This window comes from Podarcis gaigeae, assembly GCF_964106915.1.
Source record: "Podarcis gaigeae genome assembly, chromosome: 2".
NCBI classification, from domain to species: Eukaryota; Metazoa; Chordata; class Lepidosauria; order Squamata; family Lacertidae; genus Podarcis; species Podarcis gaigeae.
This window is the reverse complement of record NC_139679.1, coordinates 107,189,512-107,205,528: the sequence shown is the minus strand read 5'-3', so window position 1 is coordinate 107,205,528 and position 16,017 is coordinate 107,189,512. Positions and strand designations below refer to the sequence as shown.

Below are 16,017 nucleotides of genomic sequence, written 5' to 3'. Positions count from 1 at the left end.
TGATCGCCAAAGAATTGATGCTTTTAAATTATGGTGCTAGAGGAGACTCTTGAGAGTCCCATGGACTGCAAGAAGATCAAACCTCTCCATTCTGAAGGAAATCAGCCCTGAGTGCTCACTGGAAGGACAGATCCTGAAGCTGAGGCTCCAATACTTTGGCCACCTCATGAGAAGACAAGACTCCCTGGAAAAGACCCTGGTGTTGGGAAAGATGGAGGGCAGAAGGAGAAGGGGCGAGAGAGGACAAGATGGTTGGATAGTGTTGTCGAAGCTACCAGCATGAGTTTGACCAAACTGCGGGAGGCAGTGGAAAACAGGAGTGCCTGGCATGCTTTGGTCCATGGGGTCACAAAGAATCGGAGACGGCTAAACAACAAAGGGAAGACAAGAGAAGGCCTGCTTGTGTACCTTCTAGTTCCTGAGCCTCCTGCAGAAACCAGTTGCCTTCGCTACCACGGAGACCAGAAACTTTTCCATCATTCTTTCAAAATGAAAACCCTTTTCTAGGTCTTGCAGATGCATGTGCCCATCAGAGCCTCTGCCTTGCCCCAAAGTAGCCTTTCCCCCTTAACGTTTGTGTTGTGACCTAGAGAGCCTGCAGCCCTCTTTCCCTTGTGATCCCACAGATGAAGATGGTGGTTGTCAATCTCGTTTGGGGTACTTGGCAAGTGGAGAGGCTTAAGCGTCTGCCCCTAAGAACAGAGAGCTTAAGATGCTCCAACAATACAGGAGGGCTCTATGTTAGCCGCCGCAGAGACGTGGTTTCCTGCAAATTAAAGGCGGCTCTGCATTCTCCCACTTCTTGCTTGCATGCCAGTCCTCCCTAACTTGCCTCTTCGTGGGGGAACAAAATGTAGACACGAAGCAGGTAATAAAATGCGGGTTAAGTGTTTCAGGCAACGAGTGTTGAGCAGGATTGCAAAGATGCTCCAATACGCATCACTTTATCTGTTCTCTTTTTCTCTCTTCCCTCTCTTTCTCATCTATTGCCCTCCCCTCCCCTGCAGAGCTGGGACCTGGTGCAACAGACACAGAACTACCTGAAGCTCCTGATCTCCATTGTTAATGGTGACGGTGAGGTTTTCTTCTTGTTATGGAGAAGGTGGGAAATGGTGGGAGGGTACCTTTTTGGGATGGCTTATTTGACTACTTTAGAAAACTGGGGGGGGTTCTCTCTCTCTCTCTCTCTCTCTCTCTCTCTCTCTCTCTCTGTGTGTGTGTGTGTGTGTGTGAGAGAGAGAGAGAGAGAGAGAGAGAGAGAGAGAGAGTTTTGAAGAAAACTCCATGGCAAAGAAACCTCATGGCTAAAAGCAGGGGAATTGAGGGTTGGGCTTCTAGACTTAAATTCAGTGGTACCTCGGATTACAGACACTTCAGGTTACAGATTCCCCTAACCCAGAAATAGTACTTCGGGTTAAGAACTCTGCTTCAGGATGAAAACAGAAATCGCGCCACCGTGGCGTGGCAGCAGCGGTAGGCCCCATTAGCTAAAGTGGTGCTTCAGGTTAAGAACAGTTTCAGGTTAAGAACGGACCTCCGGAACGAATTAAGTATGTAACCAGAGGTACTACTGTATTGGCATCCCCTTCAATAATCTGAGCTGAGCTGCAGAGTGCTGCTCCCTATGCATTTGACCTTATGAAGGGCCTGTTGCCTCTGGTCTCCTTTGCACAGTGCACCCTGCATGTCTCCCAAGAAAGCTCTCGTGAAACTTCTGTGGCTGAGACTTTTGGACGCAGCCACTCCATATACCCTGCTTTTCAGAGGCCTCTCATTTTGCTTCGCTCGGTGAGCTTTGAGGCGCTTATTGTGAGCTCTGCCCCTGTAGCCGACTGGCCTCCCGATCTGCCCCCTCTGATTCGCTCATCGGGGCTGAATATAAAAAGGTAAAGGGACCCCTGACCATTAGGTCCAGTCGTGGCCGACTCTGGGGTTGCGGTGCTCATCTTGCTTTATTGGCTGAGGGAGCTGGCGTACAGCTTCCGGGTCATGTGGCCAGCATGACTAAGCCGCTTCTGGCGAACCAGAGCAGTGCACGGAAACGCCGTTTACCTTCCTGCTGGAGCGGTATCTATTTATCTACTTGCACTTTGAGGTGCTTTCAAACTGCTAGGTTGGCAGGAGCAGGGACCGAGCAATGGGAGCTCACCCCGTCGCGGGGATTCGAACCGCTGACCTTCTGATCGGCAAATCCTAGGCTCTGTGGTTTAACCTGCAACGCCACCCGCGTCCCTGGGGCTGAATATACAGGGCAGTTATTTGGCTGGATTTTACTCACAGTGGACCCATTTAAATCCACAGGCCTAACTCAGTAATTTTCAGTGGGTGCTTCTGTTGTTTCCTTTCTCCCGTCCCCCAGGCTTCATATAGTCCCTTGTTGCCTGCCTTGCGGAGCCTGTCCCCGGAGAACGCTGTGCCTTGTGCATCTGGCCTGGCATATGCCACCGCATCTCCTGGGGGGCTAGCGGAGCCCTCTGTGCCCCAGGGGGCTTTTCATCCTGAATGCCATGCAAGTAACACAGCCTTTTCCCCTCCCGCCTTTTGCTTTGCCTTCCTGCTGGCTCAGCGCAGATGACAGTGGGCTCCTGATACACTGTATATCCGGCTGGGACAGGACGCCTCTCTTCATCTCCCTCCTGCGCCTCTCCCTGTGGGCTGTGAGTACCAATGGGCATGTTTCCGCAGGCGAGGCAGTCGCCAAGGGGTGCAGCCGGGAAGGGGGCGGGTTGGGTGGAGAGGGAGCGGTCGCTTTTCTTTCGTAGCTTGATTGGCAACAGGGGGACCTCTGTGGTTCTTGCGGCGATGCTTCCCCCCACTTTCTTCTTCAAATGCGCGAATCTTGTTAGTAGAAAACACAATGTTCGGCATGCTAAATTACACGGGGCACCTTTTGCATTGCTGGTACAGTTGGAAGAGGCAGCAGCTTTCAGAACTGAGGACACCTTGCCCCACTATTTGCTTGGGGAAGGAGGTGGGGGTTTGTGGAACAATTAGGGCTGCCTTTGGGGACAGAGAGGGCTGGAGGATATGGGACAACTTGAGTTGCACCGAATTAAAATCTTGCACTCCTTGTCTGCTAGAGCCTCCGTACAGAGCTAATTCCAGAGGGGCAGGGAAGCAAGTGAGGTCAAGTATTTTCTGGTACCTCCAGACTGGCAAAGGAATCACTGCCAGGGCAGAGCAAGAAGGCTTGGTTTGTGTGTGACCTTTATTTTCAGGTGAAGTGCCCCCCGCCGTGGACCCCCGAAATCCTTCAACTTAATATTCTCTCCCATTTTGGTTTCTAGGCTGTGTATAGCTGAAACTTTTACTCCTCCCTTCCCTGTGACCTTAGAGGCCAGAGTCACACACACTCTCTCTTAACAAAAACTGAATTCCTTGATGTCCTCTGATCCACATCCCTTATTGTTCCTTACCGTTTCTTGTTCCGCAGCAGGAGCAAATTGTGTGCGCTCAAGCAAAAGCGCATTGAGTCTATTGCATTTGCATAATTTTCATTTGCTGATAAAACTGGGATGTTGGGAAATGCAGGGAAAAAAAATCTCTGGAATGAGAGGCGACAGGAAGGGTGGAGAAGCAGCAAAAAAAAGGGGGGAGGTGCCTCTTAAGAACTGTGGGTGTCAAATTTGTCCCACGGTGTTTGTAAAATGTCATGCCTTTTTTTCTCCTATAACACTGAGGACGAGAAGCTTGCTTTTTGAAAACAGCTTTCATTCTGAAGCTCCCCTGTGTCTAGATTGCATATGGCATAGCTTTGGAGAGAATTGCTGGCATAGCTTCATTGCATTGACAAGAAACCATTTTTCAGTCATTGGCTTTGGCTTATAACCTGTTTGGGTCTCTCTTCCACACAGCTGCAGGGGGAAATGCAGGGCAGCTGAATGTCATTGTCATTTGTGATGTATTGTCAGTTTTTCGTTCCTTAGGATGGGCTGATCCATGCATCCCTGGAACCTGCGGAGATCCTTTATCTGACCGTGGCCTATGACTGGTTCCTCTTTGGGTAAGTATCCTGCCTTGGCCAAAACCAGGGAGGGAACAGTAGGACCAGCTGCAGATTGGATTAATGCAGTTTCCCCTAACGCATTTGAATTTGAGGGTGGGGGCTCCCTACGCCGCACCAGCCATTTGTTTTGCAGGTGAGCGTATAGAGACCCTCGCACACAGTTGCACCCGTGCTCCCAGCCTACAGCTGTGAGTGATAATCTGTGTACTGGGGCACTGATCATAGAAGGGCATCTCTGATTTTAATAATAATAATAATAATAATAATAATAATAATAATAATAATAATAATAATAATAATAATATATTCATACCCTGCCCATCTGGCTGGGCTTCCCCAGTCACTCTGGGCGGCTTCCAAAAAAATACTAAAATACCATAATACAACTTAAAGCTGCCATTGAAGGCTCTGTCCTTCCCAGATTAGCTGGTGATTGTGCGACCAGCAAATCTAGCATTGGCAAATCGGAACCTGTTTGCCAGGAGACCTTCAGTCCAACCTGCTTCACAGCTAGCAGGGGAAGGAAAGCTCCAAGCTAAGCCTATCTCAAGATCCTCCTCTCTTGTGTGAATTCTGGTCATAGTCTGAAAAAAAACATTGGGTGGGCAATGGAGAAACAGACTTCCAGCCTCTGTTTCCTTGCTTGCTCTTGAGTTTGAACGCTACTCGGTTTCCCTCTTTCTCTCGCAGGCACATGCTAGTGGATCGACTCAGCAAAGGGGAGGAGGTGAGTGTCGCTGGCGGGGGGGGGGGGCGTCAAAAGAGCGGCAGTGATGTCAGCGTCCCATGGTGGACTCCACCCTGGCAGGGAGGGGGTGGCGTGAGGGAACGGTAGCCAGAGGTGTGCAGGTATTATCTGCGCCCGAAATTTTAGCAGGATAAGCTTAAAAATTTGCATCCTGTGCCACGGGAAGCCAAAGAGCTTCCCATAATGGCCCAGAGCAGAAACCTCCAGCAAGCCTGTAGGCAGTAGACGTCAAACGGTGCAGCGATCAGGGTGTCTCAGTTTAGAGAAAAAAGGCAAGTAAATTAGACATGATAGCAGCGTAGAGAAAGTGGATAGAGGGTTTTTCTCCTTCTGCAATGTAGAGAAAGTGGATAAAAGCTTTTCTCCCTCTCGCACAATCAGTCGAAGTCAGAATTAGCCCCTGAAGCTGGATGGTGGTGATTCAGCGCAGAAAATAAAGGAAGCACTGCTTTGCCCTGTGCCTTAGTTAAACTGGGGGTTGGACCCCCCCCCCCCCGTGATTTAACAATGTCTGCCAGCTTGGATGGCTCTGAAAAAGGAGTGTTGGGCAAACTAGCGGTGGATAAGGTTGGGTCGTAATGAGTACTGGTTGCTAGAGATCACAAACAGGAAAATGCTTGTGGCATTCATGTTTTTCTTACGGGATTCCCACAGATACCTGGTTGGTAGGATGCTTGACTGAAATTTGGCTGCATTGGCCACTGAGTTTAAGTGTGGCTGCCTAATCATCCTTGATTGGGTCTTCCTCTTCAAATAAAACCCCTGCGCCATGATTTGTTCTTTTAAATTCCAGGATGCCAAAGTGATTTGTAACTCGGCGGGTTCCTAGACCCTCCGGTCATCTTGACTTGGGCTTGTGCAACACCTTTCCATAGCCATATCTCCTCTTTAATAATGTCAGCTCTGTGCGTTTGTGTTGTTTTGCCTTCTCACAAGCAGCGCTCAGGCCTGGCCAGCAGGAGACCCCTGGAAAAGTGTTGGCTTACGAGGGGGCCTTGCTAGGCTTGTGTGGTGGCGACGTCTCCCTTCCTGCAGAGATGAGGAAGGCGTACAGTGTGACAGCTGTCATTTACCAAGTGCTGTCGCCCCTTGCTCTCTCTTACGCTTTCTCCTCTCTCTCTCTCTCTTGGCTCCAGATTTTCTTTTTCTGCTTCGATTTTCTGAAGCACATCACCTCCGAGGAGTTCTCGGCTGCTAAGCCGCCAAGGTATGGAGAGCCCACAGTAGGAGCTTCCTGCTACCAAAGGCAGCCTAAAAGAACGGAGAATCTTGTTAGCGCACGCTCTTTCTACTGGGAGATGGGAGACCCAGGTGCCTTGGCCCAATTTGCTTTAATTTATTCTGCACTCGGAAAGCAGCGAAAACGGGGCCACAGCACTTTCTCTGAAGAGGTTTGGGCTGCAAAGTCCTACATAAGAAAAAAAAAGTGGCCGTGAGTTTGGTCGGCGCATGGGGTGGATTAACGGGCAAAAGGGCCTCTCGCCTTGTACCAGTTGCTGTTGAAACAGCACTGCAGCTGTGGCAGTAGCATCACACGAGGGCCACCCCTTGAAGATGGTCCAGCAAGCAGTGCAGAATTTGGCAGCCAGGTGTCCCAAATCAGAATTGTGTTACCGATCCTTAAAGAGCTGCCCTGGCTGTCTGTTCTTACCGGGCACAATTTAAGGTGTTTACCATAGAGCCCTATACAGCAGGGGACCCAAGTCCATTGCATGCCAGCCCATGCCTTAGGGTCTGAAAGGAGATATCCTGCTTGCAGTTCCATCAGCAGTTGTGGTTTGCTGTGTGACAGGACAGCGCAGGGCCTTCCTTCTCTGTTAAAGACCTCTGGGATGTGGAACTCTCTCCAACTAGAGAGAACAGATGTCCCCCAGATTACCGTATTTTTTGCTCTATAAGACTCACTTTTTCCCTCCTAAAAAGTAAGGGGAAATGTGTGTGCATGGAGCAAATGCAGGCTGCGCAGCTATCCCAGAAGCCAGAACAGTAAGAGGGATCGCTGCTTTCGCTGCACAGCGATCCCTCTTGTTGTTCTGGCTTCTGAGATTCAGAATTTTTCCCCCCTTGTTTTCCTCCTCCAAAAACTAGGTGCGTCTTGTGGTCTGGTGCGTCTTATAGAGCGAAAAATACGGTGCCTGGTTTTTTGGATTTTAAATGAAAGACTTTCCCCCCCTGAAATGGCTGGTTTTAAGAATTGTTTTCTTCGGCTCTAAGATTGCTTGTTTTTTGTTCTTAAAAAAATTAATGGTATGGATAGTGTTCAGCCTTCTCCAAATGGTGGCTAGCAAGAGACTTCTGGGCAGAGCCCAGTCAGGACAAACTCCTATTGTTTACCGGCCAAACTATGAGGCAGGGTGAGGCCGCCACCTCAGGCGGCAGAGACCCCCAATGCCACGCTGGCAGTGGAGAAACAGCACCAGCGCCAGTTTCCAGTGAGCTTTCGCAAGACCTTGTCAAAATCTCGCAAGTTATTGTGGAGATCACTTTCCCCTTGTATTTGTATATTTTAAAGCCAATTACTTCCAAAAATTGCTTTCTTCTGTGGCAGGGCTAAATTCCCTCCTGGCCAGTAGCTGTTTAACCAGTCAAGACCTGGAGGGATACTGTTTCCAAGTCCGTTTTCCATTGGTGGTTCAGTGGCATTTGATGACTGTCATGTTTTGTCTCTCCTAGAAGGAAGAGCCTGCCACCCGGTTTTACTTTGGAAGAGATCTGTATGCTGAGTGAGTGTCTCTTGGCGCCTCCTAACCAGTCCCCCCTCTGGCCTCAGCTGAGTCTGCTTTGTGATGGCGAGTGGGACAGCAAGGTTTCGCTCACTAGGGGAATTTGGGAAAAGCCTTTGAGAGCCGTAGCTCATTGCAGTTTCACAGGAAGGTGACCAGGTCGCTGGATTCAGATTCCAGAAAAGATGGGTGTCTCTAGTTCACACAACTGCAACAGAAATCTACTCCAGCTGCTGATTGAAAATGAGGATAACAAATGGGGCCTGCAACAAAATGTTGCAGTGTAGAGCACTCCTCACTTGCAGGCTATCTCCCCCTTCTGCCTGGCCGTCACAAGTTTTCTGTTTCCTCGCAAACAGTCAACCAGCCCCCCCCCCCCCAGCACGCTCAGTCATCGCTGGGCTGCTTGGGAGTTCCTTCCCATTTCAAGTTTCCCCCTCCATAAAGATTTTTGTACTATTGCAATGCCGTCCTGTTAGCAGAAAGACTTCTGTTAGTGCAATGGAACTTTCCCCCTTTCCCTGCATGCCCCCTTCCCTCCCCAAATCTGCTCCCAAGGGACCCTCAGAACATTTTTCTTTTTTGGGGTAGAGAAATTTGATTCCACAAACGGTGCACATGGGATGACTTTGCTGGACACAACCATGCATGTTACATAAGGGCCTGTGGGATAAATCCTTGAAACCGCTGAGGGACAAGTGTGTGTTCTGAGATAAGCAGACAGCTGTAATTGGTGTGCATGTGCTGCCGCAGAATGTGGCAATAATTCGATTTCCTGAGAACTTATCACCCTGGTCAAAGCACACATACACAAACTGCCCAGTCCTCTAGGATTGGGAGACCCAAGAGTATGTGTGCAGTGCCTGCTGAAATTTCAGGATCTAGAGAGGGGGCAGAGTCAGGCCCCATCTACCCTAGGTGTTTAAAGTACAGTGGTGCCCCGCAAGACGAATGCCTCGCAAGACGGAAAACCCGCTAGACGAAAGGGTTTTCCGTTTTGGAGGTGCTTCGCAAAACTAATTTCCTATGGGCTTGCTTTGCAAGACGAAAATGTCTTGTGAGTTCCTGCGGTTTTTTCCCCCTTTTTCCCAAGCCGCTAAGCCGCTTATCAGCTGATCCGCTAAGCCGCTAATAGCACTAATCTGCTAAGTCGCTAATGGGCTTGCTTCGCAAGACGAAAAAACCGCAAGACGAAGAGACTCACGGAACGGATTCTTTTTGTCTTGTATCACTTTATAAACAGTCGTGGCTTCTCCCAAAGAACCCTGGGAACTCTCACTGAAATACAGCTAACCTCAGAAGAGGGATTGATTGTTAAACCACTGTGGGAATTGCAGCTCCTAACAACTCTCATGACCCTCAGCAAAGTACAGCTCACAGGATTTTTAAAGAAAAGCCACGACTGTTTCAAGCGGTCTGGTACTGTGCAGATCCTGCATAAGATTTCCAGTGATGGTGGCGGGAACTGACTTTCCTGCATAAGTCTTCCTTCCCCTTGACACTCTCAGCAGCAGTTTTTAAAGTTACGCAAAATCAAAGCAGTCATGCAGATGTGCTTAATACGCCTAATCCACTGGGCTGCAGCATTTTCTGGTCAGAGAACTTGGCACTAAATTCTGTGCCCAGAGTATATACATGTCCCTGGTTCTTACGGGGGGGGGGGGGAATCTCCCATCACGGGTGAAAAACGTAAGATGCTGTTCCCTCCGATTTTGCAGGTGGGGAGCTGTGCTTGGAAAGGTGGGGGGTTGCCTTAGGGAACCCCCAGCAACCCCCAGCTGAGATCTGAAAGCAGGTCTGAGTCCGCAATGCTCTCACATGGGGCTTTGCTGATGGTGGGCAAAGGACTGCTTGCTTTTGACTAGGATTGTAAAAGACTGCCTGTTTGTCTTTAAAAAGAAAAGCTCTGGTGCCCCAAGAGGATATAGCCGCTGTGACTCCTGCCTCACTATTGGCCCATTTATGACTTAATAATAATAATAATAATAAAAATTTTTATTTATATCCCGCCCTCCCCAGCCGAAGCCGGGCTCAGGGCTCAGGACTTGTAACCCATGCAGTGGGTAGGAGAGGAGAGTGGGCAAATTGGGTCTGTGTCTTCTTAGCCCAGAGTAGTGAACCTGTGGGCCTTCAGATGTCGGACTACAACTCCCATCAGCCCCCTCTTTGGGGAGAGGCTGTGGCTCAGTGGCAGAGCACATGTTCAACCCCTGGCAGGCACCAGGCAGCTCCCTGTGGTCCCGATTCCTGGCTTTGCTGCCCTGGGGCTGCTACGCATTTGGGAGTTTGGTAGCATCTGGCATGGCCGCATCTTCCCCACCTTTTCCTTGCCCCTCCTGAGCTCTTAAATAAACAGGTGTTGCCTCTGAACGAGAGCCTGGCAACTCTTGCGCTCACCACTGCGGGTGGTAATGCTCAGCCTTGTGACAGATCACTGAACTGTCATCTTTGCTAATAATTAAAACAAAACAAACAAACAAAAACCAGCCGCCCCTCTTAAGTTCTGCCATAGTTTTCTCAGCTGCAGCTTGGAAACGGTTTGGCTGTTTCTGAGATCTTGAGTATAAAATCAAGGACAACATAAATGCACGCACACACTTAAAATACACAAGGAAACAGTTCCATAATAATAATAATAATAATAATAATAATAATAATAATAATATACATTTTATTTATACCCCGCCCTCCCTGGCCAGAGCCAGGCTCAGGGCGGCTAACAACAGTGAAATTACAGTAAAGACATAATGGGGGGGACATAATTTAAAATACAGGTTAAAATGCAATTTAAAATGCAGCCTCATCAAAACCATAAGGGGAGGGAAACATAAGGGTCAGACTGAGTCCGAACTGAAGGCCAAGCGGAACAGCTCTGTCTTGCAGGCCCTTCGGAAAGATGTCATGTCCCGCAGGGCCCTAGTCTCTTGTGACAGAGCGTTCCACCAATTCGGGGCCAGTACTGAAAAGGCACTGGCCCTAGTTACGACCAATCTAACCACCTTGTGTCCTGGGACCTCCAAAATGTTGTCATTTGTGGACCTTAAGGTCCTCCGCGGGGCATACCAGGAGAGGTGGTCCCGTAGGTACGTGGGCCCTAGGCCGCAAATATTAAAACGAACTGTTGCGTGAGTTCATGTGTGGTGGGGATCTCCGTGTGAGGTTTGTTTGTGAGGATGCTGGGTTTGCTACTTTATAGAAGAAAGGTAGTCCGACGTTGCTTTCTTTGTGTTCCAGAGCAGAGGGACCGGGGCAGCCCTACTAGTCTCAGCAGCGACTTCTCTCTCGTGATGGAGAACTCACCTGGGGCGGCAGGGAGCTTCACCTACGAAGCAGTGGAGCTGATGCCAGCAGGGTCCCAAACACAGGCTGCTTGGTAAGACCGTGTGTGCGTGTATGCATGTGCCTTCAACCATGGGGCAGGTGTATGTGGGGCGGCGGGTGCATGGCTTTCGTAAACGTGTGCCACAAAAGCAGTCCATTACAATAGCTTAGACAGGGCCTAAGGTAGCAGCAGCTACATCCAGGCCTCTCACCCTTCCCAATTTTTGAAGTAGTGACCCCGATGGTACCTTGAGCCAACCTCACCCTCGGTGTGTTGCTGGTCTGACTGAGGTTTCAACACACCTCACACTACATCCAGGTGCAAAATTAGACACGCACATTAACCCAATATTATTGCAGAGGCCCTGGGGAACCCCTTCATTTGGCAAAGAGCACCTGTCAAGTCAGAAATGGCCTGTCTAGTACCCCATACACACACACTGCATTCCTCTCACCTCACTGGTTCCTCTCCCAGTACTGAATTAGAAAGCCTCTGGGACATTATACAGTGGTACCTCGGGTTAAGTACTTAATTGGTTCTGGAAGTCCGTTCTTAACCTGAAGCGGACTTTCCCATTGAAAGTAATGGAAAGTGGATTGATCCGTTCCAGACGATGAAAAACACCCACTAAAACAGCAATTTAACACAAATTTTACTGTTTCACGAGACCATTGATCCATAAAATGAAGGCAATAATCAATGTACTGTACCATAAAATAAATAAGATAGTATTTTAGATGAAAAAAATTAACATTTATTTATTTTCTTATGTTCCAGTTACAGATAGGTAGCTGTGTTGGTCTGCCATAGTCAAAACAAAAAAAATCCTTCCAGTAGCACCTTCTTCAGGTATCTGAAGAAGTGTGCATGCACACGAAAGCTCATACCAAGAACTAACTTAGTTGGTCTTTAAGGTGCTACTGGAAGGATTTTTTTTGTTTTTATTTTCTTATGTGCACTCATTGTTTGGATGGGGGCTCAGGGTCCTCTTCCACAATCACAGTCGGCTTGGCTCCTGGCATTCGCAGAGGCCTCAGAGAGCTCCAGTCGCTCTCCAGTCGCTCTCCAGGTCTCTGCAGACGTCAGGGCTTGGCTCTCGGCCTCTGCAGGCCCCACGGATGTTGGGGCTTGGTTCCCGGCATTCGCGGAGGCCTCAGAGAGCTCCGTAGGCCCCGCGGATATCTGGGTTTGCCTTCAGACAGCAGCAAGGCCTCCGAGGGCTCGGACAACTTACTTCCAGGTTACAATTGTTCGTAACCCGAAAAAACGTAAGTTGAAGCGTTCGTAATCCGAGGTACCACTGTACAGTCATAGAGTTGGAAGGGTCCTGCAGGGGTCATCCATTCCAACCGCCTGCGATGCAAGAATCTCAGCACAAACATCCATGACAGATAGCAACCCTCTCACTTATAACTAGGAATGTTCTTCAGCCTGGGCACGGGGGGCCCTTCTAAGCCAAGGGGCGGGAGTCAGGCAGGAGTGACTCAATGGATATACGGTTCTACCCCCCCTCCACCATCTTGAATGCATAAAATCCACCTCCTAGGGCTAAAGTTGGCCGTCCTACATTCCGGAATGCCGCTCTGTGATCTGCTGGTAGTAGGGCTTGCGAAGGCTCCTTTCTAGGAAACTGGAGAGCAGCTGCCTGTCACCGTAGACGACGCTGAGCTTGATGGTCCAGATGATTAAGCAGATGGACTAGATGATTAGGAATAAGGCAGCTTCCTCTGTAGAAAAGGCTCTCAAATCCAGGGGGGAAGCCAGCCCACCAATTTCGTCCAAGCATGACATACAACTTGGCCCTAGGATAGGCAGATCCTTGACAGTGAAGGTCGTTCCACTGGGGCGGGGGGGGGGGCTTGTTCTTCCCTCCCCTCCGTTGGCCTGGACCTTGATGTCTATGCAGGAGAGGAGCTAGCGGGAGAAGAGGAGAAGCTCTCCCACATGACGGGAGGGTAGGGAGCCAAAGGCTGGGGATTTCGGAGCCTTGCCCGCAGGCCTGCCCTGCTCAGTTTAATTTTTCTTTCTCCTCCCCAAGCACGTGTGCTAATGATATTTTACAGTGCAATTATTCTGAGCTAAATCAGGGCTGTGCTGAGAGGCAGCTGGAATTCCTCTGGGCAACAGTGAACCCTCAGCTTGCTGTTGCATGCCTGGCTTCTTGAAGTGCAAGAGAGAGAGAGAGAGAGAGAGAGAGAGAGAGAGAGAGAGAGATATCTGTTCAGAGCATGGGCAGCCCTCGAAATGGTGGTCCTGCCAAGTCTGCTCAGCACCCTGGTCAAATTGCAGGCGGCACACAGTAGCTGACAGTGAAAACCTTGCAGGGAAAGAAGGGCTGGCAGATGCTTCCGCAGGAGCTGGAAGCTGTCCTGGGTTGCCTGAGTATTGTGCAGGGCTGTCTGGAATTCTGAGCTGAAAGGCAGATTCTGTAGCCAGAGGACTTCTTTGTGTGTGCGCACCATCCCTGTATTTCTCAATTTGCAGCATGTGCAAGGATAATCCCGGTCCCTTGAGGGCTGTTGTATGTGTTGGAAGGGAAACTTGGAGGAGTGTCGGGAGGCACCAGCTGGGGAACCCCCAGAGAGGAAGGCTGAGAACCAGGGGGTTGGTGGTGGTGGTGGGACGACGAGTGGCCAGAGGGAGAAGAGGAGCAGACTTGGGAGGAGGAGGCGTCGGAAGCTGAAGAGGCAACAGGGTTTAGTGAGCAGGAGGAAGCTGGGTCAGAGAGCAGTCCTGATTCAGAAGCTGGAGAGGAGGGAGGCCAGGAGAGAGAGGAGGCCGGCTGCAGAAGAATACAGGGAGTCTCCTCCTGCTGCTGCAACCAGCTCCCCCCCCCTCCAGGTCTCCCAGAACAGAGAGAGAAATGAAAAGAGCAGAGGACAGGCGCAGTCTCCGATTGTTTGGCAGAAACCCTGGAGAGGAGGAGACTTAGGCAGCCGTGGAAAGGCAGGGACTTTGAGTCCTTGCAACTGCCTCATTGGGGCAAGACCTACGGGGAAGAGTTGCTGGGATCACTTGGCCTGCGCTGTTTTGGTTTCTTCGAATAAAGAGTTAACTTCATTGACATTGTGGGTTTTTATCACTGACCTACACCTGACTCCGGGACGTGGGTGGTGCTGTGGGTTAAACCACAGAGCCTAGGACTTGCCGATCAGAAGGTCAGCGGTTCAAATCCCCGCGACGGGGGAGAGCTCCCGTTGCTCGGTCCCTGCTCCTGCCAACCTAGCAGTTTGAAAGCACGACAAAGTGCAAGTAGATAAATAGGTACCACTCTGGCGGGAAGGTAAACGGCGTTTCTGTGCGCTGCTCTGGTTCGCCAGAAGCGGCCTAGTCAGGCTGGCCACATGACCCGGAAGCTGTACGCTGGCTCCCTCGGCCAGTAAAGCGAGATGAACGCCACAACCCCAGAGTCGGTCACGACTGGACCTAACGGTCAGGGGTCCCTCTACCCTTACCTTTACACCTGACTCCAACTGCTGACAAGGAGGAAGTTGGTACTCAGCCCAGGAATCGTAGAGTTGAAAGGGACCTTGGCTTATTCAGTCTCCTCTGACCTGAGGCCCACCTTTAACCCAGATGTGCATTTGTGAAAAGGGCCGTGGCTCTTTGGGTCGCTGTCTCCAACATGGTTTCCCCCGGTGTGTTGGGACTACAAGTCCCATCATCCCTTGCAGCAGCATTGGCCACGCTGGCTTGGAACTCAACATCATCTGGAGGGTGCCTGGTTGCAGAAGTTTGGCATAAGACATCGGCCGTGTAGGCGGTTTGGCGCAAACCATGGTACGCTCTGTCTCCACAATCAGAGGCACCGGTCCTCCTGGATGTCAGTTGCTGGAAACCGCAGGATGCGGGGAGAGTGCCTTTGTGCTTGCATCCTGCTTGCAGGTTTCCCACAGGCTGGCCACTGCTAGAACAGGATGCTGGGCGAGATGGCCGGATCCTGCAGGGCTCTTCTTGCCTGCAAGGGAGAAAATCAAATCTCTTCCATGCAAGGAAACCCATTTTTAGCTGCCAGTTCTGGGCCTCTCTCTCTCTCCCCCCCCCCCCGCATGCTCCCCACCCCCCTCACAAAAGCTGGGACGGTTGCGGAAGCTGCGGGGTGCTCTGTCCTGTTTTTAAAAGCCTCTCTCTTTTTTTAATTGCCTCTCTTCTCTGCCTGCCTGCTTGAGTGCCTGTGGCTGTGTTATTAGGCACTTCATTAAGTCGCAGCCTTGTGCCCGCGCACAATGCAGCAATCACAAGGCAAGGGAGCGCATAAAGGCTCTCCAAAGCCTGGCCCTGCTGCCTTGCCGCTCTGGAGAGTGAGTTGCTGAGGGTCTTGCGAGGAAATCCTGGGGTTTCAGGAGAGCCCTTATTAACGTGCGCAGCAAGGGGTAATAAGCCAGGCCTCTGATAATCGCTCAGCGGGCAGCTAGGGAAACAGAAAGCATTGGGGCAGCAGGGAGGGGGAATGGCTGTGGAAGGTTCAGGTCTCCCAGCTGCTAAGGGCTGGCTTGCACCAAACCTCCCCTTGAACACGAGCAGCCCTATAGCTCTTCCAGGGCTATGTGTGTCTGCAATTGAGAGGGGTGGTTTTTTAATTATTATTTGTGCAAATCTGGCCGTAGCTAAAGGCAGCCTGCAGGTGTTCCTGTGATCACAGCAGCTGGGGAGGAGGTGCCGCTGTGCAATGGCAGCAGCCCACCTTCCGGATTCACCTAAATTCTATCCTTCTTAATCCTAGCAACGTCTACATTAGACATAGGAAACCCTTTGTGAATGCACCCTTTGGGGCAAAGAATTCCTGGCAGCTCTCCTTGGCAGTGGGGAGATGGCTCCCAAGGCTGTATGCTAACACTTGGGAAAGCAGAATGAGATGGAAGAGAGAGCAAATTTGTCACAATTCTGCTCTTAAGTCTGTGTCTGTCCCCCTCCCCCCCCCCAATCTTTTTTCTCTGCTGAGAATCAGTTCTGCAAAGATTTGTATTTGCTGCATGCTCTTTAGCTTGCTTCCAAAATGTAGCCTGTCTTCAGAATTTCAGTACAGTGGTACCTCGGGTTACAGACACTTCAGGCTACAGACGCTTCAGGTTACAGACTCCGCTAACCCAGAAATATTACCTCAGGATAAGAACTTTACCTCAGGATGAGAACAGAAATCGCTCAGAGGCAACGGGAGGCCCCATTAGCTAAAGTGGTGCCTCAGGTTAAGAACAGTTTCAGGTTAAGAACAGACCTT

The 16,017-nt window shown here is 50.4% G+C and overlaps 2 protein-coding genes across 6 annotated transcripts in view; one reads left to right on the top strand and one right to left on the bottom strand.

The window, feature by feature from the left end:
* Positions 1-16,017, bottom strand: part of CAMK1 (calcium/calmodulin dependent protein kinase I) — a 289,871-nt gene that overhangs the window by 86,675 nt on the left and 187,179 nt on the right. The gene's annotated exons all lie outside the window — the stretch shown is intronic.
* MTMR14 (myotubularin related protein 14) overlaps positions 1-16,017 on the top strand; it is an 86,458-nt gene that overhangs the window by 40,554 nt on the left and 29,887 nt on the right. For all 5 annotated transcript variants that reach the window (XM_083723898.1, XM_083723897.1, XM_083723899.1 and 2 more), the window contains exons 10-16: positions 1,008-1,074; positions 2,572-2,657; positions 3,927-4,003; positions 4,697-4,733; positions 5,891-5,961; positions 7,428-7,477; positions 10,712-10,850. In XM_083723898.1, coding sequence (XP_083580024.1) covers positions 1,008-1,074; positions 2,572-2,657; positions 3,927-4,003; positions 4,697-4,733; positions 5,891-5,961; positions 7,428-7,477; positions 10,712-10,850 — 527 coding nt within the window. The remainder of the gene's footprint in view (positions 1-1,007; positions 1,075-2,571; positions 2,658-3,926; positions 4,004-4,696; positions 4,734-5,890; positions 5,962-7,427; positions 7,478-10,711; positions 10,851-16,017) is intronic.